This window comes from Sylvia atricapilla, unplaced genomic scaffold (assembly GCF_009819655.1).
Source record: "Sylvia atricapilla isolate bSylAtr1 unplaced genomic scaffold, bSylAtr1.pri scaffold_86_arrow_ctg1, whole genome shotgun sequence".
Lineage (NCBI taxonomy): Eukaryota > Metazoa > Chordata > Aves > Passeriformes > Sylviidae > Sylvia > Sylvia atricapilla.
In genome coordinates, this window is record NW_027077167.1 from 23,721 (window position 1) to 46,046 (window position 22,326).

Genomic DNA, 22,326 nt, shown 5'->3' on the forward strand with positions numbered 1-22,326 from the left:
ACACCGTGGCGGCAAATCTGCCCACACCCAACAGAGAGACGCTCATTAAATCCGCCCTTCCCCGCCACGGCGCCCTTCTCCCTTGCGCAGTGCCAAGGGCGCGATGGCGGTGCACTGCCCTTACCCAACATGGCGGCTTCCGCAGCACCATGGCGCTCTGCGCATGCGCGATATAAACGGCGGGAATCTGCCCTTACCCAAGATGGCGGCTTCCGCAGCACCGTGGCGCTATGCGCATGCGCGATATAAACGGCGGGAACCTGCCTTTACCCAACATGGCGGCTCCCTCAGGACGACGGCGCTTTTTGCGCATGCGCGCTATAAACGGCGGCAATCTGCCCGTATCCAAGATGGCGGCGCCCACAGCGTCTGCCCGTCCCCGCCATGGCGCCCGCCGCGCATGCGCAGCTCCAAGGGCACGATGGCGGCGCTGCGGGCGCTGTGGCGGCTCCGCGGCCCCTCGGGGCTGAGCGCGGCGGGGGCTCGGCTGGGCCCGGCCCCGGCCCGGTGAGAGCTCGGGGGACACGGGGAGGCTCCGGGGGAAGGCTCCGGGGTCGGTTGTCCCCCGCTCACCGCCCGGTCCCGCAGGTCCCGTCAGTGGCAGCCCGACGTGGAGTGGGCGCAGCAGTTCGCGGGGGCCATCATGTACCCCAGCAAGGCCACCGAGAAATGGGTGCCGCCGCCCTGGAACGGTGAGGGCACCGCGGGGAGCCTCGGGGACAGGGCGGGGAGGGGACCGGGGGCGCCCTGGGGGCTTTGGGGGGGCCCCAGGGGGAGTCTCAGGGGATTTGGGGGAACCAGGAGGGGTCTTTGGGGTCCCTTGGGTCAATTTGGGGTCACTCAGGTCAGTTTGGGCTCACTCGGGTCAGTTTGGGGTCACTCGGGTCAGTTTGGGGTCACTCAGATCAGTTTGGGGTCACTCGGGTCAGTTTGGGGTCACTCAGAGCAGTTCGGGGTCACTCAGGTCAGTTTGGGGTCACTCGGGTCAGTTTGGGGGTCACTCGGGTCAGTTTGGGGTCCCTTGGGTCAGTTTGGGGTCATTCAGATCAGTTTGGGGTCACTCAGGTCAGTTTGGGGTCACTCAGAGCAGTTTGGGGTCACTCGGGTCAGTTTGGGGTCACTCGGGTCAGTTTGGGGTCACTCGGGTCAGTTTGGGGTCACTCAGAGCAGTTCGGGGTCACTCAGGTCAGTTTGGGGTCACTCGGGTCAGTTTGGGGTCACTCAGGTCAGTTTGGGGTCACTCAGAGCAGTTCGGGGTCACTCAGGTCAGTTTGGGGTCACTCGGGTCAGTTTGGGGTCACTCGGGTCAGTTTGGGGTCCCTTGGGCCAGTTTGGGGTCACTCAGGTTTGTTTGGGGTCACTCAGGTCAGTTTGGGGGTCACTCGGGTCAGTTTGGGGTCACTCGGGTCAGTTTGGGGTCACTCAGGTCAGTTTGGGGTCACTCAGAGCAGTTTGGGGTCACTCGGGTCAGTTTGGGGTCACTCAGATCAGTTTGGGGTCACTCGGGTCAGTTTGGGGTCACTCGGGTCAGTTTGGGGTCACTCAGGTCAGTTTGGGGTCACTCAGGTCAGTTTGGGGTCACTCAGAGCAGTTTGGGGTCACTCAGATCAGTTTGGGGTCACTCGGGTCAGTTTGGGGTCACTCAGATCAGTTTGGGGTCACTCGGGTCAGTTTGGGGTCACTCGGGTCAGTTTGGGGTCCCTTGGGTCAGTTTGGGGTCACTCAGGTCAGTTTGGGGTCACTCGGGTCAGTTTGGGGTCACTCGGGTCAGTTTGGGGTCCCTTGGGTCAGTTTGGGGTCACTCAGGTCAGTTTGGGGTCACTCGGGTCAGTTTGGGGTCCTCAATGTGCCCCTGCCATGTCTCTCTTGTGTCCCCAGTGTGTCCCCAGTGTGTCCCCAACACATCCCTACCGTATCCCTGGTGTCCCTGCCGTGTCCCTAACCTGTCCCCACGTCCCCAGACAAGGACCCCGTGACCCACAAGAAGGTCCCCAGCCTGACATGACCCTGCTGTGTCCCTGTGGTGTCCCTGTGTCCCAGCCGTGTCCCTGTGGTGTCTCTGAGTGTTCCTGTGTCCCTGTGGTGTGATCAGTGTCCCTGTGGTGTCTCTGAGCATCCCTGAGTGTCCCTGTGGTGTCCCTGAGTGTCCCTGTGTCCCTGACGTGTCCCTGTGTCCCCAGACAAGGACCCCGTGACCCACAAGAAGGTCTCCAGTCTGACAAGACCCTGCTGTGTCCCTGTGGTGTCCCTGTGCTGTCCCCGTGTCCCTGAGTGTCCCTGTGTCCATGACGTGTCCTTGGTGTCCCTGAGTGTCCCTGGTGTCCCTGAGTGTCCCTGTGTCCCCCTGTGTCCCCCTGGTGTCCCTGAGTGTCCCTGAGTGTCCCTGTGTCCCTGTGCTGTCCCTGTGTCCCTGACGTGTCTCTGTGCTGTCCCTGCTGTGTCCCTGTGTCCCTGTGCTGTCCCTGTGTTCCTGGTGTCCCTGTGTCCCCCTGTGTCCCTGACGTGTCCCTGTGTCCCCAGACAAGGACCCCGTGGCCCACAAGAAGGTGTCCAGCCTGACCATCAACTTCGGCCCGCAGCACCCCGCGGCTCACGGCGTGCTGTCCCCTGTGTCCCTGAGTGTCCCCGTGTCCCTGAGTGTCCCTGTGTCCCTGGTGTCCCTGTGTCCCTGGTGTCCCTGAGTGTCCCTGTGTTGTCCCTGTGTCCCTGTGCTGTCCCTGTGTCCCTGGTGTCCCTGAGTGTCCCTGACGTGTCCCTGTGTCCCCAGACAAGGACCCCGTGGCCCACAAGAAGGTGTCCAGCCTGACCATCAACTTCGGCCCGCAGCACCCCGCGGCTCACGGCGTGCTGCGCCTGGTGCTGGAGCTCAGCGGGGAGACGGTGAAACGCTGCGACCCGCACGTGGGGCTGCTGCACCGCGGCACCGAGAAACTCATCGAGTACAAGACCTACCTGCAGGTGACACTGGGGACACGGCCCTGGGGTCCCTGTCCCCCAAGATCCCTGTCCCCTGAGCCCCGTGTCCCTGTGACCCCCGTGTCCCTGTGACCACACGTGGGGCTGCTGCACCGCGGCACCGAGAAACTCATCGAGTACAAAACCTACCTGCAGGTGACACTGGGGACACGGCCCTGGGGTCCTTGTGCCTGGGATCCCTGTCCCTGAGATCGCTGTCCCCTGGGATCCCTGTGACTGAGATCACTGTCACATTTCCCTGAGATCCCTGTCCCTGAGATCGCTGTGCCTTAGATCCCTGTGCCTGGGATCCCTGAGTGATGTCCCCAGTGTCCCCATGTCCCCAGTGATGTCCCCAGTGATGTCCCCATGTCCCCAGTGATGTCCCCAGTGATGTCCCCGTGTCCCCAGTGATGTCCCCAGTAGTGTCCCCATGTCCCCAGTGATGTCCCCATGTCCCCAATGATGTCCCCAGTGATGTCCCCAGTGATGTCCCCAGTGATGTCCCCAGTGATGTCCCTGTGTCCCCAGTGATGTCCCCGTGTCCCCAGTGATGCCCCCAGTGATGTCCCCGTGTCCCCAGCGATGTCCCCAGTGATGTCCCCATGTCCCCAGTGATGTCCCCGTGTCCCCATGTCCCCAGTGATGTCCCCAGTGATGTCCCTGTGTCCCCAGTGATGTCCCCATGTCCCCAGTGATGTCCCCAGTGATGTCCCCGTGTCCCCAGCGATGTCCCCAGTGATGTCCCCAGTGATGTCCCCATGTCCCCAGTGATGTCCCCAGTGATGTCCCCAGTGATGTCCCCGTGTCCCCAGTGATGTCCCCAGTGATGTCCCCAGTTATGTCCCCGTGTCCCCATGTCCCCAGTGATGTCCCCAGTGATGTCCCTGTGTCCCCAGTGATGTCCCCGTGTCCCCAGTGATGTCCCCAGTGATGTCCCCGTGTCCCCAGTGATGTCCGCAGTGATGTCCCCAGTGATGTCCCCAGTGATGTCCCCATGTCCCCAGTGATGTCCCCATGTCCCCAGTGATGTCCCCAGTGATGTCCCCATGTCCCCAGTGATGTCCCCGTGTCCCCAGTGATGTCCCCAGTGATGTCCCCATGTCCCCAGTGATGTCCCCAGTGATGTCCCCGTGTCCCCAGTGATGTCCCCAGTGATGTCCCCATGTCCCCAGTGATGTCCCCAGTAGTGTCCCCATGTCCCCAGTGATGTCCCCATGTCCCCAATGATGTCCCCAGTGATGTCCCCAGTGATGTCCCTGTGTCCCCAGTGATGTCCCCGTGTCCCCAGTGATGTCCCCAGTGATGTCCCCATGTCTCCAGTGATGTCCCTGTGTCCCCAGTGATGGCCCCAGTGATGGCCCCAGTGATGTCCCCAGCGATGTCCCTGTGTCCCCAGTGATGTCCCCATGTCCCCAGTGATGTCCCCAGTGATGTCCCCAGTGATGTCCCCAGTGATGTCCCCATGTCCCCAGTGATGTCCCCAGTGATGTCCCCGTGTCCCCCAGTGATGTCCCCGTGTCCCCAGTGATGTCCCCAGCGATGTCCCCAGCGATGTCCCCATGTCCCCAGCGATGTCCCCAGCGATGTCCCCGTGTCCCCAGTGATGTCCCCGTGTCCCCAGCGATGTCCCCGTGTCCCCACAGGCCCTGCCCTACTTTGACCGCCTGGACTACGTCTCCATGATGTGCAATGAGCAGGCCCCGTGTCCCCAGTGATGTCCCCAGTGATGTCCCCGTGTCCCCAGTGATGTCCCCAGTGATGTCCCTGTGTCCCCAGTGATGTCCCCGTGTCCCCAGTGATGTCCCCAGTGATGTCCCCATGTCTCCAGTGATGTCCCTGTGTCCCCAGTGATGGCCCCAGTGATGGCCCCAGTGATGTCCCCAGCGATGTCCCTGTGTCCCCAGTGATGTCCCCATGTCCCCAGTGATGGCCCCAGTGATGTCCCCAGTGATGTCCCCAGTGATGTCCCCGTGTCCCCAGCGATGTCCCCAGCGATGTCCCCAGCGATGTCCCCGTGTCCCCACAGGCCCTGCCGTACTTTGACCGCCTGGACTACGTCTCCATGATGTGCAATGAGCAGGCGTACTCACTGGCCGTGGAGAAGCTCCTCAACATCCGTCCCCCTCCTCGGGCTCAGTGGATCCGGGGTGAGGCTCCCCAGCGATCCCGGGATCCCCGGGGGCTGGGAACGGGGGGATCCCCTCCCCTGGGGACACCTGGGTCCCTGGTCCTGGGGGATCACATCCATGGGACCACAATTCCTGGGATCCCCTTTCTCTGGGATCCTCAGTCCCTGGGATCCCCATCCCCTGGGATCCCCATTCCCATTTCCCTGAGATCCCCATTCCCATTCCCTGAGATCCCCATTCCCCGTGTCCCCATTCCCCGTGTCCCCATTCCCTGGGATCCCCATTCCCTGAGATCCCCATTCCCTGAGATCCCCATTCCCTGGGATCCCCATTCCCTGAGATCCCCATTCCCTGAGATCCCCATTCCCTGAGATCCCCATTCCCTGGGATCCCCATTCCCTGAGATCCCCATTCCCTGAGATCCCCATTCCCTGAGATCCCCATTCCCTGGGATCCCCATTCCCTGAGATCCCCATTCCCTGAGATCCCCATCCCCTGGGATCCCCATTCCCTGGGATCTTATCCCTGAGATCCCCATTCCCTGGGATCCCCATCCCCTGAGATCCCCATTCCCTGAGATCCCCATCCCCTGGGATCCCCATTCCCTGGGATCTTATCCCTGAGATCCCCATTCCCTGGGATCCCCATTCCCTGGGATCCCCATTCCATGAGATCCCCATTCCCTGGGATCCCCATTCCCTGGGATCCCCATTCCCTGAGATCCCCATTTCCCTGAGATCCCCATTCCCTGGAATCCCCATCTCCTGGGATCCCCATCCCCTGGGATCCCCATCCCCTGAGATCTTATCCCTGAGATCCCCATTCCCTGAGATCCCCATTCCCTGAGATCCCCATTCCCTGTGTCCCCATCTCCTGGGATCCCCATTCCCTGAGATCCCCATCCCCTGGGATCCCCATTTCCTGAGATCCCCATCCCCTGGGATCTTATCCCTGGGATCCCCATTCCCTGAGATCCCCATTCCCTGAGATCCCCATTCCCTGAGATCCCCATTCCCTGGGATCCCCATTCCCTGGGATCCCCATTCCCTGGGATCTTATCCCTGGGATCCCCATTCCCTGGGATCCCCATTTCCCTGAGATCCCCATTCCCTGAGATCCCCATTCCCTGAGATCCCCATTCCCTGGGATCCCCATTCCCTGGGATCCCCATCCCCTGGGATCCAGTACAGAACCTGCAGGAGTCCCCAGAATCGGGGAATAATCCCCCCTGGGGACACCCAGATCCCTGTCCCCATTTTTGGGGGGCCCACGTGGGACAGACGGGCAGCTTTTACTCTTTTTTCCCCCATTTTCACCCCAGTTTTATTCCCAGATCCCAGGAATCCCTGGGATTTATGGGATCACTCCCTTTTTTACCCTTTTTCCCCTTTTTTTCGCCCCTTTGCCCCCTTTTTCTCCCCAGTTTTGTTCTCAGCCCCAGGATTTATGGGATCACCCCATTTTTTGCCATTTTCCCCCTTTTCCACCCCAGTTTTATTCCCAGATCCCAGGAACCCCCGGGATTTATGGGATCACCCCCTTTTTTTCCCTTTTCCCCTGTTTTTGCCCCAGTTCTATTCCCAGCTCCTGAGAATCCTCAAGATTTATGGGATCACATTTTTTTTTACCCTTTTCCCCCCTTTTTTTCCCATTTCCCCCGTGTTTGACCCCAGTTCTGTTCCCAGCTCCAGGATTTATGGGATCACCCCCTTTTTTTTACCCTTTTTCATCCCAGTTCCGTTCCCAGATCCCAGGAACCCCCAGGATTTATGGGATCACTCCATTTTTTACCCTTTTTTGCCCTTTTTCCCCCCTTTTTTACCCCTTTTTGCCCTTTTTTTTTAACTCTTTTTTAGTTTTTCATCCCAGTTCTGTTCCCAGTTCCCAGGAACCCCCAGGATTTATGGGATCACTCCCTTTTTTACCCTTTTTTGCCCTTTTTTTACCCTTTTTTTACCCCTTTTTGCCCTTTTTTTTTGAACTTTTTCAGTTTTTCACCCCTAGTTCTATTCCCAGCTCCCAACAACCCCCAGGATTTATCCCGGGGACAAAGTCCCTTTTTTACCCTAAGGGATCGCTCCCATTTTTACTCTTTTCTCCCCTTTTTGACCCCTTTTTCCCCTTTACCCCATTTTTGGCGCCAGTTCTGTTCCAAGCCCTGGGATTTATGGGAATCACTCCCTTTTTTACCCTTTTCTCCCCTTTTTGACCCTTTTTTCCCCTTTTCTCCCGTGTTTGACCCCAGTTCTGTTCCCAGCTCCAGGATTTATGGGATCACCCCCTTTTTTTCCCCTTTTTCACCCCAGTTCTGTTCCCAGCTCCCAGGAACCCCCAGGATTTATGGGATCACTCCCTTTTTTTCCCTTTTTTTACCCTTTTTTACCCCTTTTTGCCCTTTTTTTGAACTCTTTTTTAGTTTTTCATCCCAGTTCTATTCCCAGTTCCCAGGAACCCCCAGGATTTATGGGATCACTCCCTTTTTTACCCTTTTTTTGCTCTTTTTCCCCCCTTTTTGCCCTTTTTTTTGAACTCTTTTTCAGTTTTTCACCCCAGTTCTGTTCCCAGATCCCAGGAACCCCCAGGATTTACGGGATCACCCCCTTTTTTACCCTTTTTTGCCCTTTTTTTACCCTTTTTTACCCCTTTTTGCCCTTTTTTTTAACTCTTTTTTAGTTTTTCATCCCAGTTCTATTCCCAGTTTCCAGGAACCCCCAGGATTTATGGGATCACTCCCTTTTTTCCCCTTTTTCCTCCTTTTTTTCCCTTTTCCCCCCAGTTCTGTTCCCAGCCCCGGGATTTGTGGGATCACTCATTTTTTTCACTCTTTTTCCCCTGTTTTCAGCCTTTTTTTACCCCAGTTCTGTTCCCAGCTCCCAAAAACCTCCAGGAATTTTGGGATCACCCCTTTTTTCCCCTTTTTTTCCCCATTTTTGGCCCCAGTTCTGTTTGCGGAGATCACGCGGCTGCTGAACCACATCATGGCAGTGACCACCCACGCGCTGGACATCGGGGCCATGACCCCCTTCTTCTGGATGTTCGAGGAGAGGGAGAAGGTAAATTTGGGGTTTTGGGGTTTTGGGGGGTTTGGGATTTGGGATTTAGGGATTTGGGGTTTGGGATTTGGGGGATTGAGACTGGGATTTGGGGTTTGGAATGGCCATGAGCCCCTTCTTCTGGATGTTCGAGGAGAGGGAGAAGGTGAATTTCGGGATTTTGGGGTTTTGGGGGGTTTGGGATTTGGGGTTTAGGGATTTGGGATTTTGGGGTTTTGGGTTTGGGATTTGGGGTTTGGGATTTGGGGTTTAGGGGTTTGGAATGGCCATGACCCCCTTCTTCTGGATGTTCGAGGAGAGGGAGAAGGTGGGTTTGGGGATTTGGGGTTTTTGGGGTTTTTGGGGGATTTGGGGTTTAGGGATTTGGGATTTTGGGGTTTTGGGTTTAGGGGTTTGGGGGTTTGGGGTTTGGGACAATGACCCCCTTCTTCTGGATGTTCGAGGAGAGGGAGAAGGTGGGTTTGGGGTTTGTTTGGAGTTTTTGGGGTTTTGGGATTTGGGAGTTGGGGGATTTGGGGTTTGGGGTTTGGGATTTGGGATTTGGGGTTTGGAATGGCCATCACCCCCTTCTTCTGGATGTTCGAGGAGAGGGAGAAGGTGGGTTTGGGGATTTTGGGGGTTTTTGGGGGGTTTGGGATTTGGGGTTTAGGGATTTGGGATTTTGGGGTTTTGGGTTTGGGATTTGGGGTTTGGGATTTGGGGTTTGGGATTGGGATTTGGGGTTTGGAGTGGCCATGACCCCCTTCTTCTGGATGTTCGAGGAGAGGGAGAAGGAGGGTTTGGGGATTTTGGGGTATTGGGGGGTTTGGGATTTGGGGTTTGGGATTTGGGGATTTAGGGTTTGGGATTTGGGGTTTGAGGTTTGGGACAATGACCCCCTTCTTCTGGATGTTCGAGGAGAGGGAGAAGGTGGGTTTGGCGATTTTGGGGTTTGAGATTTGGGATTTGGGGATTTGGAGTTTGTGGGTGTGGGGATTTGGGGTTTTTGGAGTTTGGAGTTTTTGGAGTTTGGGGTTTTTGGAGTTTGGGGATTTGGGGTTTTTGGAGTTTGTGGGTTTGGGGATTTGGGATTTGGGTTTTTTGGGGTGTTTGGGATTTAGGATTTGAGGATTTTTGGAGTTTGTGGGTGTGGGGATTTGGGGTTTTTGGAGTTTGTGGGTTTGGGGATTTGGGATTTGGGTTTTTTGGGGTGTTTGGGATTTGGGGTTTTTGGGATTTAGGATTTGAGGATTTTTGGAGTTTGGGGGGTTTGGGGATTTGGGGTTTAGGGTTTTTGGGATTTAGGATTTGAGGATTTTTGGAGTTTGGGGGGGTTTGGGGATTTGGGATTTGGGGTGTTTGGGATTTGGGGTTTGAGGATTTTTGGAGTTTGGGGATTTGGGATTTAGGGTGTTTGGGATTTAGGGTTTGAGGATTTTTGGAGTTTGGGGTTTTTGGGGTGTTGGGGCCGTGCTGGCGGGGCAGGGCAGCACTGGGGTGCGCTGTGTCCCCGCAGATGTTCGAGTTCTACGAGCGCGTGTCGGGGGCGCGCATGCACGCGGCGTACGTGCGGCCCGGGGGCGTGCACCAGGTCAGGGACCCCCAAACCTGGGAACCCCAAACCCGGGGAGCCCCAATCCCATGGGAACACCAAACCTGGGAACCCCAAACCTGGGAACCCCAAACCAGGGGAGCCCCAATCCCATGGGAACACCACCCCGGGAACCCCAATTCCATGGGAAACCCAAACCAGGGGAGCCCAATTCCATGGGAACCCCAAACCTGGGAACCCCAAACCCAGGGGAGCCCCAATTCCATGGGAACCCCAAACCCAGGGAACCCCAAACCAAGGAACCCCAAACCTGGGGAGTCCCGATCCCAGGGGAACCCCAAACCCGGGGAGCCCAATTCCATGGGAACCCCAAATTCCATGGGAACCCCAAACCCAGGGGAGCCCCAATCCCAGGGGAACCCCAAATTCCATGGGAACCCCAAACCCAGGGGAGCCCAATTCCATGGGATCCCCAAACCTGGGAACCCCAAACCAAGGAACCCCAAACCTGGGAACCCCAAACCAAGGAATCCCAAACCTGGGGAGTCCCGATCCCAGGGGAGCCCAATTCCATGGGAACCCCATCCCTGGGAACCCCAATTCCCTGGGAACCCCAATTCCATAGGAACCCCACCCCTGGGGACCCAAATTCCATGGGAACCTCACCCCTGGGAACCCAAATTTCATGGGAACCCCAAACCCAGGGAACCCCAAAACAGGGGAGCCCCTACCCATGGGAACCCCACCCCCGGGACCCCCAATTCCATGGGATCCCCAAACCCAGGGGAGCCCCCATTCCATGGAAACCCCACCCCTGGGGACCCAAATTCCATGGGAACCCCAAACCAGGGGAGCACCCATTCCATGGGAACCCCAATTCCATGGCAACCCCACCCCCGGGACCCCTAATTCCATGGGATCCCCAAACCCAGGAGAGCCCCCATTCCATGGAAACCCATTTCCTGGGAACCCCAAACCCAGGGAACCCCAAACCAGGGGAGCCCCCATTCCATGGAAATCCCAAACCCAGGGAACCCCACCCCTGGGGACCCAAATTCCATGGGAACCCCAAACCCAGGGAGCCCCAATCCCATGGGAACCCCAAACCAGGGAACCCCAATTCCATGGGAACCCCAAACCAGGGAACCCCAATTCCATGGGAACCTCACCCCTGGGAACCCAAATTTCATGGGAACCCCAAACCCAGGGAACCCCAAACCTGGGAACCCCAAACCAGGGAACCCCAAACCTGGGAACCCCAATTCCATGGGAACCCCAAACCAGGGGAGCCCCGATTCCATGGGAACCCCACCCCTGGGGACCCCCATTCCATGGGAACCCCAATTCCATGGGAACCCCACCCCTGGGAACCCCAATTCCATGGCAACCCCACCTCTGGGAACCCAAATTCCATGGGAACCTCACCCCTGGGAACCCCAATTCCATGGGAACCCCAAACCCAGGGAACCCCAATTCCATGGGAACCCCAAACCAAGGAACCCCAAACCTGGGGAGTCCCGATCCCAGGGGAGCCCAATTCCATGGGAACCCCACCCCTGGGAACCCCAAACCAGGGGAGCCCCCATTCCATGGGAACCCTCATTCCGTGGGAACCCCATTTCCATGGGAACCCCAAACCTGGGAACCCCAATTCCATGGGAACCCCACCCCTGGGAACCCCAAACCAGGGGAGCCCCCATTCCATGGGAACCCTCATTCCGTGGGAACCCCAATTCCATGGGAACCCCACCTCTGGGAACCCCAATTCCATGGGAACCCTGTTCCTTGGGAACCCCAAACCAGGGGAGCCCCGATTCTATGGAAACCCCATCCCTGGGAACCCCAATTCCATGGGAACCCCAATTCCATGGGAACCCCACCCCTGGGGACCCAAATTCCATGGGAACCCCACCCCTGGGATCCCTGAGATCCCCAATTCCATGGGATCCCCATTCTTCTGGATCACCTGCACCTGAAACATTTCTCCTTGGGATCGCCATTTCCCTGGGACCCCCATTTCCATGGGATCCCCATTTTCTGGGACCCCCATTGCTGGGAACCCAAATTCCACGAGAACTCCATTCCTGGGATTCCCATTTCCGTGGGACTCCACACCTGTGCCACCTGTGCCACCTGTGCCACCAATCCCACCTGTCCCCACCCATCTCACCTGTCCCCACCATCTCACCTGTGCTCACCTGTCCCACCTGTGCCAGGACCTGCCCCTGGGGCTCATGGACGACATCTACGAGTTTGTGAAGAACTTTTCCATCCGCATCGACGAGGTGGAGGAGGTGAGGGGACACCTGTGTCACCTGTGTCACCCAGGAGGGGCAGGGTCATTCCTCACAGCATGAGGAGATGAGGTGACACAGATCGGGGTGGAGGGGGACAGGGACAGGTGAGGGACAGGTGACGGGTGTGGTGGACAGGTGAGGGGTGACAGGTACAAGGTGACAGGTACAAGGGACAGGTGAGGGTGGCACAGGTGATGGCAGCAGGGACGTCTTTGGCTGTGAGAGACACCTGAGGGGGACAGGAACCAGGTGACGGTGCCAGAGCCAGGTGTGCCCAGGTGTGAGCCAGGTGTGCCCAGGTGTGAGCCAGGTGTCCCTCCTGTCCCCCCTCACCCAGATGTTGACCAACAACCGCATCTGGAAGAACCGCACCGTGGACATCGGCGTCATCACGGCCGAGGAGGCGCTCAACTACGGCTTCAGGTGAGTGCCCCGCCCGCCCAGGTGTGCCCAGGTGTGTGCCCAGGTGTGCTCAGGTGTGTGCCCAGGTGTGCCCAGGTGTGCTCAGGTGTGTGCCCAGGTGTGTGCCCAGGGGTGTGCCCAGGGGTGCCCAGGTGTGTGCCCAGGTGTGTGCCCAGGTGTGTGCCCAGGTGTGTACCCAGGTGTGCTCAGGTGTGTGCCCAGGTGTGTGCCCAGGTGTGTGCCCAGGTGTGCTCAGGTGTGTGCCCAGGTGTGCCCAGGTGTGTGCTCAGGTGTGTGCCCAGGTGTGCCCAGGTGTGCCCAGGTGTGCCCAGGTGTGCTCAGGTGTGTTTTCTGGCCCGTCCCAGCGGGGTGATGCTGCGGGGTTCGGGGATCCAGTGGGACCTGAGGAAGACTCAGCCCTACGACGTCTACGACCAGGTGGAGTTCGACGTGCCCATCGGCTCCCGCGGCGACTGCTACGACAGGTGAGGCCTCACCTGGGGCTGGGGGACCTGGGGGGTCTGAGGGGGTCCTGGGTGGGTCTGGGGGTGTCTTGGCAGGACCTGGGGAGTCTGAGGGTGTCCTGGTGGGTCTGGGGGGGTCTGGGGGTGTCCTGGGGGGCCCTAGGGGAGTCTGGGGGGTTCTGGAGGGGTCCTGAGGGGTCTGGGGGGGTCTGGGGGGTCTGGGGGGTCCTGGGTGGGTCTGGGGGTGTCTTGGGGGGGTCCTGGGGGGTCTGGGGGACTTGGGGGGACCTGGGGGTGTCCTGGGGGGGGGGTCCGGGGGGGTCCTGGGGGTGTCTTGGCGGGACCTGGGAGGTCTGGGGGGGTTCTGGGGGGTCCTGGGTGGGTCTGGGGGTGTCTTGGGGGTCCTGGGGGAGTCTTGGGGGGTTCTGGGGGGGTTCTGGGGGTGTCCTGGGGGGCCCTAGGGGGGTCTGGAGGAATCTGGGGGTCCTGGGGTGGTCTGGGGGTGTCCTAAGAGACCTGGGGGGACCTGGGGGGTCCTGAGGGGTCTTGAGGGGTCCTGAGGGGTCTGGGGGTGTGGGGGGAGCTGGGGGGGGTTCTGGGGGTGTTCTGGGGGGTCCTGGGGGGGGGGGGTGTCCTGGGGGGTCTGTGGGGGGACCTGGGGGGTCTGGGGGACTTGGGGGGGTCCTGAGGGGTCCTGGGGGGGGTCTGAGGGTGTCCTGGTGGGTCTGGGGGGGTCCTGAGGTGTCCTGGGGGGTCTGGGGGACTTGGGGGGACCTGGGGGTGTCCTGGGGGGTCCTGGAGGGTTTGGGGGGTCCTGGGGGGCTGCCCCCCGTCCCCACAGCTCTCCCAGTTCTGTGGGATGCCGGGACTGGGATTGGTGTGTGGGGAATGGCTGATCCTGGTCTGGCTGCTTCATACCTGGGGGACCCCAAAACCCCGATCCCATGGGAACCCCAAAACCCCCATCCCATGGGAACCCCAAAATCCCGATTCCATGGGAACCCCCAAAACCCCGATCCCATGGGACCCCAAAATCCCGATCCCATGGGAACCCCAAAACCCCGATCCCATGGGAACCCCAAAACCCAAATCCCATGGGAACCCCCAAAACCCCGATCCCATGGGAACCCCCAAAACCCCGATCCCATGGGAACCCCGATCCCATGGGAACCCCAAAATCCCCAATCCCATGGGAACCCCAAAATCCCCAATCCCATGGGAACCCCAAAACCCAAATCCCATGGGAACCCCCAAAACCCAATCCCATTGGGACCCCAAAACCCCAATCCCATGGGAACTCCAAAATCCCAATTCCATGGGAACCCCAAAATCCCGATCCCATGGGATCTCCCAAAGCACCAATCCCATGGGAACCCCCAAAACCCAAATCCCATGGGGACCCCAAAATCCCGATCCCATGGGAACCCCCAAAACCCAAATCCCATGGGGACCCTAAACCTCCAATCCCATGGGAACCCCAAAATCCCCAATCCCATGGGAACCCCAAAACCCAAATCCCATGAGAACCCCCAAATCCCGATCCCATGGGAACCCCCAAATCCCGATCCCATGGGAACCCCAAAACCCCGATCCCATGGGGACCCCAGGACCCTAATCCCTGGGACACCCAAAACCCCAATCCCATGGGAACCCCATCCCTGGGATCCCGCAATCCCAAATTTGGGAGTTCAGGATTTTGGGGATTTAGGATTTGGTGAATTCAGGTAATTTTTGGGGCGCAGGTACCTGTGCCGGGTGGAGGAGATGCGGCAGTCCCTGGATTTGGGGATTTGGGGTTTCAGGAATTTGGGAATTCAGGATTTGAGATTTTGGGGATTCAGGATTTCAGGATTTGGAATTTGGGGATTCAGGATTTCAGGATTTGGGATTTTGGGGATTCAGGATTTGGGATTTTGGGGATTCAGGATTTGGGATTTTGGGGATTCAGGATTTGGGATTTTGGGGCCCAGGTACCTGTGCCGGGTGGAGGAGATGCGGCAGTCCCTGGATTTGGGGTTTCAGGAATTTAGGAATTCAGGATTTGGGATTTTGGGGCTCAGGTACCTGTGCCGGGTGGAGGAGATGTGGCAGTCCCTGGATTTGGGGATTTGGGGTTTCAGGAATTTGGGAATTCAGGATTTGGGATTTTGGGAATTCAGGATTTGGGATTTTGGGAATTCAGGAATTTGGGATTTGTGCCCAGGTACCTGTGCCGGGTGGAGGAGATGCGGCAGTCCCTGGATTTGGGGTTTCAGGAATTTGGGAATTCAGGATTTGGGATTTTGGGGATTCAGGATTTCAGGATTTGGAATTTGGGGATTCAGGATTTCAGGATTTGGGATTTTGGGGATTCAGGATTTGGGATTTTGGGGCTCAGGTACCTGGAATCTGGGATTTTGGGAATTCAGGATTTGGGATTTGGGATTTTTGGCCCAGGTACCTGTGCCGGGTGGAGGAGATGCGGCAGTCCCTGGATTTGGGGATTTGGGGTTTCAGGAATTTGGGAATTCAGGATTTGGGATTTTGGGGATTCAGGATTTCAGGATTTGGGATTTTGGGGATTCAGGATTTGGGATTTTGGGGTGCAGGTACCTGTGCCGGGTGGAGGAGGTGCAGCAGTTCCTGCGGATCCCCCAGTCTGGATTTGAGGGTTTGGGATTTTAGGGATGCAGGAATTTGGGATTTTGGGGGTTCAGGAATTCAGGATTTAGGAATTTGGGAATTTGGGATGCAGGTACCTGTGCCGGGTGGAGGAGATGCGGCAGTTCCAGGATTTGGGGATTTGGGGTTTCAGGAATTTGGGAATTCAGGATTTAGGATTTTGGGGATTCAGGAATTTGGGAATTTGGGATTTTGGGAATTCAGGGATTTGGGATTTTGGGGTGCAGGTACCTGTGCCGGGTGGAGGAGATGCGGCAGTCCCTGCGGATCCCCCAGTCTGGATTTGAGAGTTTGGGGTTTCAGGAATTTGGGAATTCAGGATTTAGGATTTTGGGGATTCATTAATTCAGGATTTGGGATTTTGGGAATTCAGGATTTCAGGATTTGGGATTTTGGGGCGCAGGTACCTGTGCCGGGTGGAGGAGATGCGGCAGTCCCGGGATTTGGGAATTTGGGGGTTTGGGGTTTCAGGAATTTGGGGGTTCAGGAATTCAGGATTTAGGAATTTGGGAATTCGGGATTTTGGGATTTTGGGAATTCAGGATTTCAGGATTTGGGATTTGTGCCCAGGTACCTGTGCCGGGTGGAGGAGATGCGGCGGTCCCTGGATTTGGGGATTTGGGGTTTCAGGAATTTGGGAATTCAGGATTTGGGATTTTGGGGATTCAGGATTTCAGGATTTGGAATTTGGGGATTCAGGATTTGGGATTTTGGGAATTCAGGATTTGGGATTTTTGGGGCTCAGGTACCTGTGCCGGGTGGAGGAGATGCGGCAGTCCCGGGATTTGGGGATTTGGGGTTTCAGGAATTTGGGAATTCAGGAATTTGGGAATTCAGGATTTGGGATTTTGGGAATTCAGGATTTGGGATTTTGGGGATTCAGGATTTGGGATTTTGGCCCAGGTACCTGTGCCGGGTGGAGGAGATGCGGCAGTCCCTGGATTTGGGGTTTCAGGAATTTGGGAACTCAGGAATTCAGGATTCAGGATTTGGGATTTTGGGAATTCAGGATTTGGGATTTTGGGGATTCAGGATTTGGGATTTGTGCCCAGGTACCTGTGCCGGGTGGAGGAGATGCGGCAGTCCCTGGATTTGGGGTTTCTGGATTTTGGGAATTCAGGATTTGGGATTTTGGGGATTCAGGATTTGGGATTTTGGGGATTCAGGATTTGGGATTTGTGCCCAGGTACCTGTGCCGGGTGGAGGAGATGCGGCAGTCCCTGGATTTGGGGATTTGGGATTTTGAGGATTCAGGATTCAGGATTTGGGATTTTGGGGATTCAGGATTTGGGATTTGTGCCCAGGTACCTGTGCCGGGTGGAGGAGATGCGGCAGTCCCTGCGGATCATCCTGCAGTGCCTCAATAAGATGCCGCCCGGAGAGATCAAAGTGGACGACGCCAAAGTGTCACCCCCAAAACGCGCCGAGATGAAGGTGACAGTCCCCAGAGCCCCGGGGACAAGGTGTCACCCAGGGGACAGGTGACACTGAGGGCGGGTGACACTGAGGGTGCTGAGATGAAGGTGACAGTCCCCAAACAGCCAGGGGACAGGTGGCACTGAGGGCGGGTGACACCCAGGGCAGGTGACTCTGAGGGCAGGTGACACTGAGGGCACTGAGATGAAGGTGACAGTCCCCAGAGCCCCGGGGACAGGTGACACTGAGGGCAGGTGACAGCCAGGACAGGTGACACTGAGGGCGGGTGACACCCAGGACAGGTGACACTGAGGGCAGGTGACACCCAGGGCAGGTGACTCTGAGGGCGGGTGACACCCAGGGCAGGTGACACTGAGGACTCTGAGATGAAGGTGACAGTCCCCAAAGCCCCGGGGACAGGTGACACCCAGGGCAGGTGACACTGAGGGCACTGAGATGAAGGTGACAGTCCACAAAGCCCTGGGGACAGGTGACACTGAGGGCAGGTGACACCCAGGACAGGTGACACTGAGGGCAGGTGACACTGAGGGCATCGAGATGAAGGTGACAGTCCCCAAAGCCCCAGGGGACAGGTGACACTGAGGGCGGGTGACACGCAGGGCAGGTGACACTGAGGGCACTGAGATGAAGGTGACAATCCCCAAACAGCCAGGGGACAGGTGGCACTGAGGGCGGGTGACACCCAGGGCAGGTGACTCTGAGGGCGGGTGACACCCAGGACAGGTGACAGCCAGGGCAGGTGACACTGAGGGCACTGAGATGAAGGTGACAGTCCCCAAAGCCCCAAGGGACAGGTGACACTGAGGGCGGGTGACACTGAGGGCAGGTGACACTCAGGGCGCTGAGATGAAGGTGACAGTCCCCAGAGCCCTGGGGACAGGTGACACCCAGGGGACAGGTGACACTGAGGGCAGGTGACACCCAGGACAGGTGACACCCAGGGCAGGTGACGCTGAGGGCACTGAGATGAAGGTGACAGTCCCCAGAGCCCCGGGGACAGGTGACACCCAGGGCAGGTGACACTGAGGGCACTGAGATGAAGGTGACAGTCCCCAAACAGCCAGGGGACAGGTGGCACTGAGGGCAGGTGACACTCAGGGCAGGTGACACCTGGGACAGGTGACAGCACTGCAGGTGTCACCCAGCAGAGGTGACAGCCAGCAGAGGTGTCACCCAGGTGCCAGCCCCGCAGTGTCACCCAGCACAGGTGACACCCAGCACAGGTGTCACCCAGCAGAGGTGTCACCCAGCACAGGTGTCACCCAGCACAGGTGACACCCAGCACAGGTGACACCCAGGTGCCAGCCCCACAGTGTCAACCAGGGCAGGTGACACCCAGCACAGGTGACACCCAGCACAGGTGTCACCCAGCAGAGGTGTCACCCAGGTGCCAGCCCTGCAGTGTCACCCGTGTCCCCGCAGACGTCCATGGAGTCCCTGATCCATCACTTCAAGCTCTACACCGAGGGCTACCAGGTGCCACCCGGGGCCACCTACACGGCCATCGAGGCCCCCAAGGTGACACTGCGTGGCCCTGGCCTGTGTCCCCAACCCTGTCCTGTGTCCCCAACCCTGGCACCGTGTCCCCAACCCTGTCCTGTGTCCCCAACCCTGTCCCTGTGTCCCCAACCCTGTCACTGTGTCCCCAACTCTGTCACTGTGTCCCCAACTCCATTTCTGTGTCCCCAACCCTGTCCCTGTGTCCCCAACCCTGTCACTGTGTCCCCAACTCTGTCACTGTGTCCCCAACTCCATTTCTGTGTCCCCAGCCCTGTCCTGTGTCCCCAGCCCTGTCCCTGTGTCCCCAACCCTGTCACTGTGTCCCCAACTCTGTCACTGTGTCCCCAGCCCTGTCCCCGTGTCCCCAGCCCTGTCCTGTGTCCCCAACCCTGTCCTGTGTCCCCAGCCCTGTCCCTGTGTCCCCAGCCCTGTCCTGTGTCCCCAACCCTGTCCCAGTTGTGTCCCCATGTCCCTGACAATGTCCCTGACAATGTCCCCGTGTCTCCTCCAGGGGGAGTTTGGTGTGTCCCAATGTCCCCATGTCCCTGACAATGTCCCCAGTGTCCCCTCAGGGGGAGTTTGGCGTGTCCCCCTGTCCCTGACAATGTCCCCATGTCTCCAATGTCCCCAATGTCCCCATGTCCCTGACAATGTCCCCTGTCCCCTCAGGGGGAGTTTGGGGTGTCCCCATGTCCCTGACAATGTCCCCATGTCCCCAATGTCCCCATGTCCCCTGTCCCTGACAATGTCCCCATGTCCCCATGTCCCCTGTCCCCTCAGGGGGAGTTTGGGGTGTCCCCATGTCCCTGACAATGTCCCCTGTCCCCTCGGGGAGTTTGGCGTGTCCCCCATGTCCCCATGTCCCATGTCCCTGACAATGTCCCCAGTGTCCCCAGTGTCCCCTCAGGGGGAGTTTGGGGTGTCCCAATGTCCCCTGTCCCTGACAATGTCCCCACTGTCCCCTCAGGGGGAGTTTGGCGTGTCCCCATGTCCCTGACAATGTCCCCATGTCCCCTCAGGGGGAGTTTGGGGTGTCCCAATGTCCCCATGTCCCTGACAATGTCCCCAATGTCCCATGTCCCCTCAGGAGGAGTTTGGGGTGTCCCCATGTCCCTGACAATGTCCCAATGTCCCCATGTCCCCATGTCCCCTGTCCCCTCAGGGGGAGTTTGGGGTGTCCCCATGTCCCTGACAATGTCCCCATGTCCCCAATGTCCCCAATGTCCCCATGTCCCTGACAATGTCCCCATGTCCCCTCAGGGGGAGTTTGGGGTGTCCCAATGTCCCCATGTCCCTGACAATGTCCCCAATGTCCCATGTCCCCTCAGGAGGAGTTTGGGGTGTCCCCATGTCCCTGACAATGTCCCCATGTCCCCAATGTCCCCATGTCCCCATGTCCCCTGTCCCCTCAGGGGGAGTTTGGGGTGTCCCCATGTCCCTGACAATGTCCCCATGTCCCCAATGTCCCCATGTCCCTGACAATGTCCCCATGTCCCCTCAGGGGGAGTTTGGCGTGTACCTGGTCTCCGATGGCTCCAGCCGTCCCTATCGCTGCAAGATCAAAGCGCCCGGCTTCGCTCACCTGGTACACCTGGGGACACCTGGGGACACCCGGGGACACCTGGGGATACACCTGGGGACACCTGGGGATACACCTGGGGACACACCTGGGGACACCTGGGGTCACACCTGGGGTCACACCTGGGGACACACCTGGGGACACATGGGGTCAACAGGGGTCACCTGGGGACACACCTGGGGTCACACCTGGGACACCGGGGACACCTGGGGTCAGCTGGGGACACACCTGGGGTCACCTGGGGTCACCTGGGGTCACCTGGGGTCACCTGGGGACACCTGGGGACACACCTGGGGACACCTGGGGTCAACAGGGGGACACCTGGGGATACACCTGGGGTCACCTGGGGACACACCTGGGGACACCTGGGGACACACCTGGGGACATCTGGGGACACCTGGGGTCACCTGGGGACACCTGGGGTCAACTGGGGACACACCTGGGGACACCTGGGGTCACACCTGGGGACACCTGGGGTCAACTGGGGACACACCTGGGGTCAACTGGGGACACCTGGGGATACACCTGGGGTCAACTGGGGACACCTGGGGACACACCTGGGGTCACCTGGGGACACACCTGGGGACACCTGGGGACACACCTGGGGTCACCTGGGGACACACCTGGGCACACCTGGGGACACACCTGGGGACACCTGGGGTCAACAGGGGACACACCTGGGGACACACCTGGGGTCACACCTGGGGACACATGGGGTCACACCTGGGGTCAACAGGGGACACACCTGGGGTCACACCTGGACACACCTGGGGTCACACCTGGGGACACATGGGGACACACCTGGGGACACACTTGGGGACACACCTGGGACACCTGGGGATACACCTGGGGACACCTGGGGACACACCTGGGACACCTAGGGTCACGTGGGGACACACCTGGGGTCAACTGGGGACACACCTGGGGTCAACTGGGGGCACACCTGGGGACATGGGGACACCTGGGGTCACACCTGGGGTCACCTGGGGACACACCTGGGACACCTGGGGATACACCTGGGGTCACACCTGGGGACACATGGGGTCAACAGGGGTCACCTGGGGACACACCTGGGGACACCTGGGGCTACACCTGGGGACACACCTGGGGTCACACCTGGGACACCAGGGACACCTGGGGTCAACTGGGAGCACACCTGGGGTCACCTGGGGACACACCTGGGGTCACACCTGGGACACCTGGGGATACACCTGGGGACACCTGGGGACACACCTGGGGTCACACCTGGGGACACACCTGGGGACACACCTGGGGACACCTGGGGACACACCTGGGACACCTGGGGACACACCAGGGGACATCTGGGGGGTCCCCATGGGTGTGTTGCTGAGGGGGTGTTGAGGGTAATTAACCCTCCTCAGATCCCTGGGGTTAATTAGGGGTTAATTGTGAGCCCCTGTGGGTTGGTTAATTGGGTCCTTGGGGGTTAATTGGGGATTAATTAGCATTAGTTAATTAATTAATTAGTTAATTGGGGGTCTCTGGGGCTTAATTGGGGATCCCTGGGAGTTAATTAGCAGTTAATTGGGGGGCCTTGGGGGTTAATTTGGGGTCTCTAGGGGGTTAATTAGCAGTTAATTGGGGGTCCCTGGGGGTTAATTTGGGTTCCCATGGGTTAATTGGCTGTTAATTGGGGTTCCCATGGGTTAATTGAGTGTTAATTGGGGGTTCCCGTGGGTTAATTAGCTGTTAATTGGTGTTAATTGGCTGTCCCAGGCGGGGCTGGACAGGATGTCCCAGGGCCACATGTTGGCAGATGTGGTGGCCATCATCGGTGAGTGTCCCCTTTTGGGGTCCCTGTCCCCATTTTTGGGGTCCCTGTCCCCACTTTGGGGGTCCCTTCCTCATTTTGGGGGTCCTTGTCCCCATTTTAGGGGTCCCTGTGCCCATTTTGAGGGCTCCTTTTTCCATTTTGGGGGTCCCATTCCCCATTTTGGGGGTCTCCATCCCCACTTTAGGGACCCTGTCCCCACTTTGGGGGTCCCTTCCCCATTTTAGGGGTCACTTCCCCCTTTTAGGGGTCTCTTTCCCCATTTCGGGGGTCTCCATCCCCATTTTGGAGATCCCCTCTCCAATTTTGGGGGGTTCCTTTCCCATTTTGGGGGGTTCTTGTCCAGTTTTGGGGTCTCCTTCCCTTTTTAGGGGCTCCTTCCCCATTTTGGCCATTTTCTTCCCCATTTTGGGTCTCCTTCCCCTTTTTTGGGGGGGCTCCTTCTTTTTTCAGGGTGTTTCTTTCATTTTTGGGGTCTCCTTCTCCTTCCCAACACATCCCATGCCCTGACCCATTTTGGGGG

At 58.5% G+C, this 22,326-nt stretch overlaps 1 protein-coding gene across 1 annotated transcript; it reads left to right on the top strand.

Annotated features, from left to right (window-relative positions):
* The first annotated feature begins 358 nt into the window (after positions 1-358).
* Positions 359-22,174, top strand: NDUFS2 (NADH:ubiquinone oxidoreductase core subunit S2). Its single transcript, XM_066340451.1, has 14 exons — positions 359-507; positions 589-692; positions 2,768-2,958; positions 4,985-5,105; positions 8,028-8,140; positions 9,636-9,710; positions 11,888-11,965; positions 12,306-12,391; positions 12,736-12,855; positions 16,800-16,929; positions 18,355-18,450; positions 19,934-20,017; positions 21,749-21,825; positions 22,150-22,174. The coding sequence occupies exons 1-14, from the start codon at positions 401-403 to the stop codon at positions 22,172-22,174; spliced, it is 1,407 nt and encodes a 468-aa protein (XP_066196548.1). The 5' UTR covers positions 359-400.
* Positions 22,175-22,326: the final 152 nt, after the last annotated feature.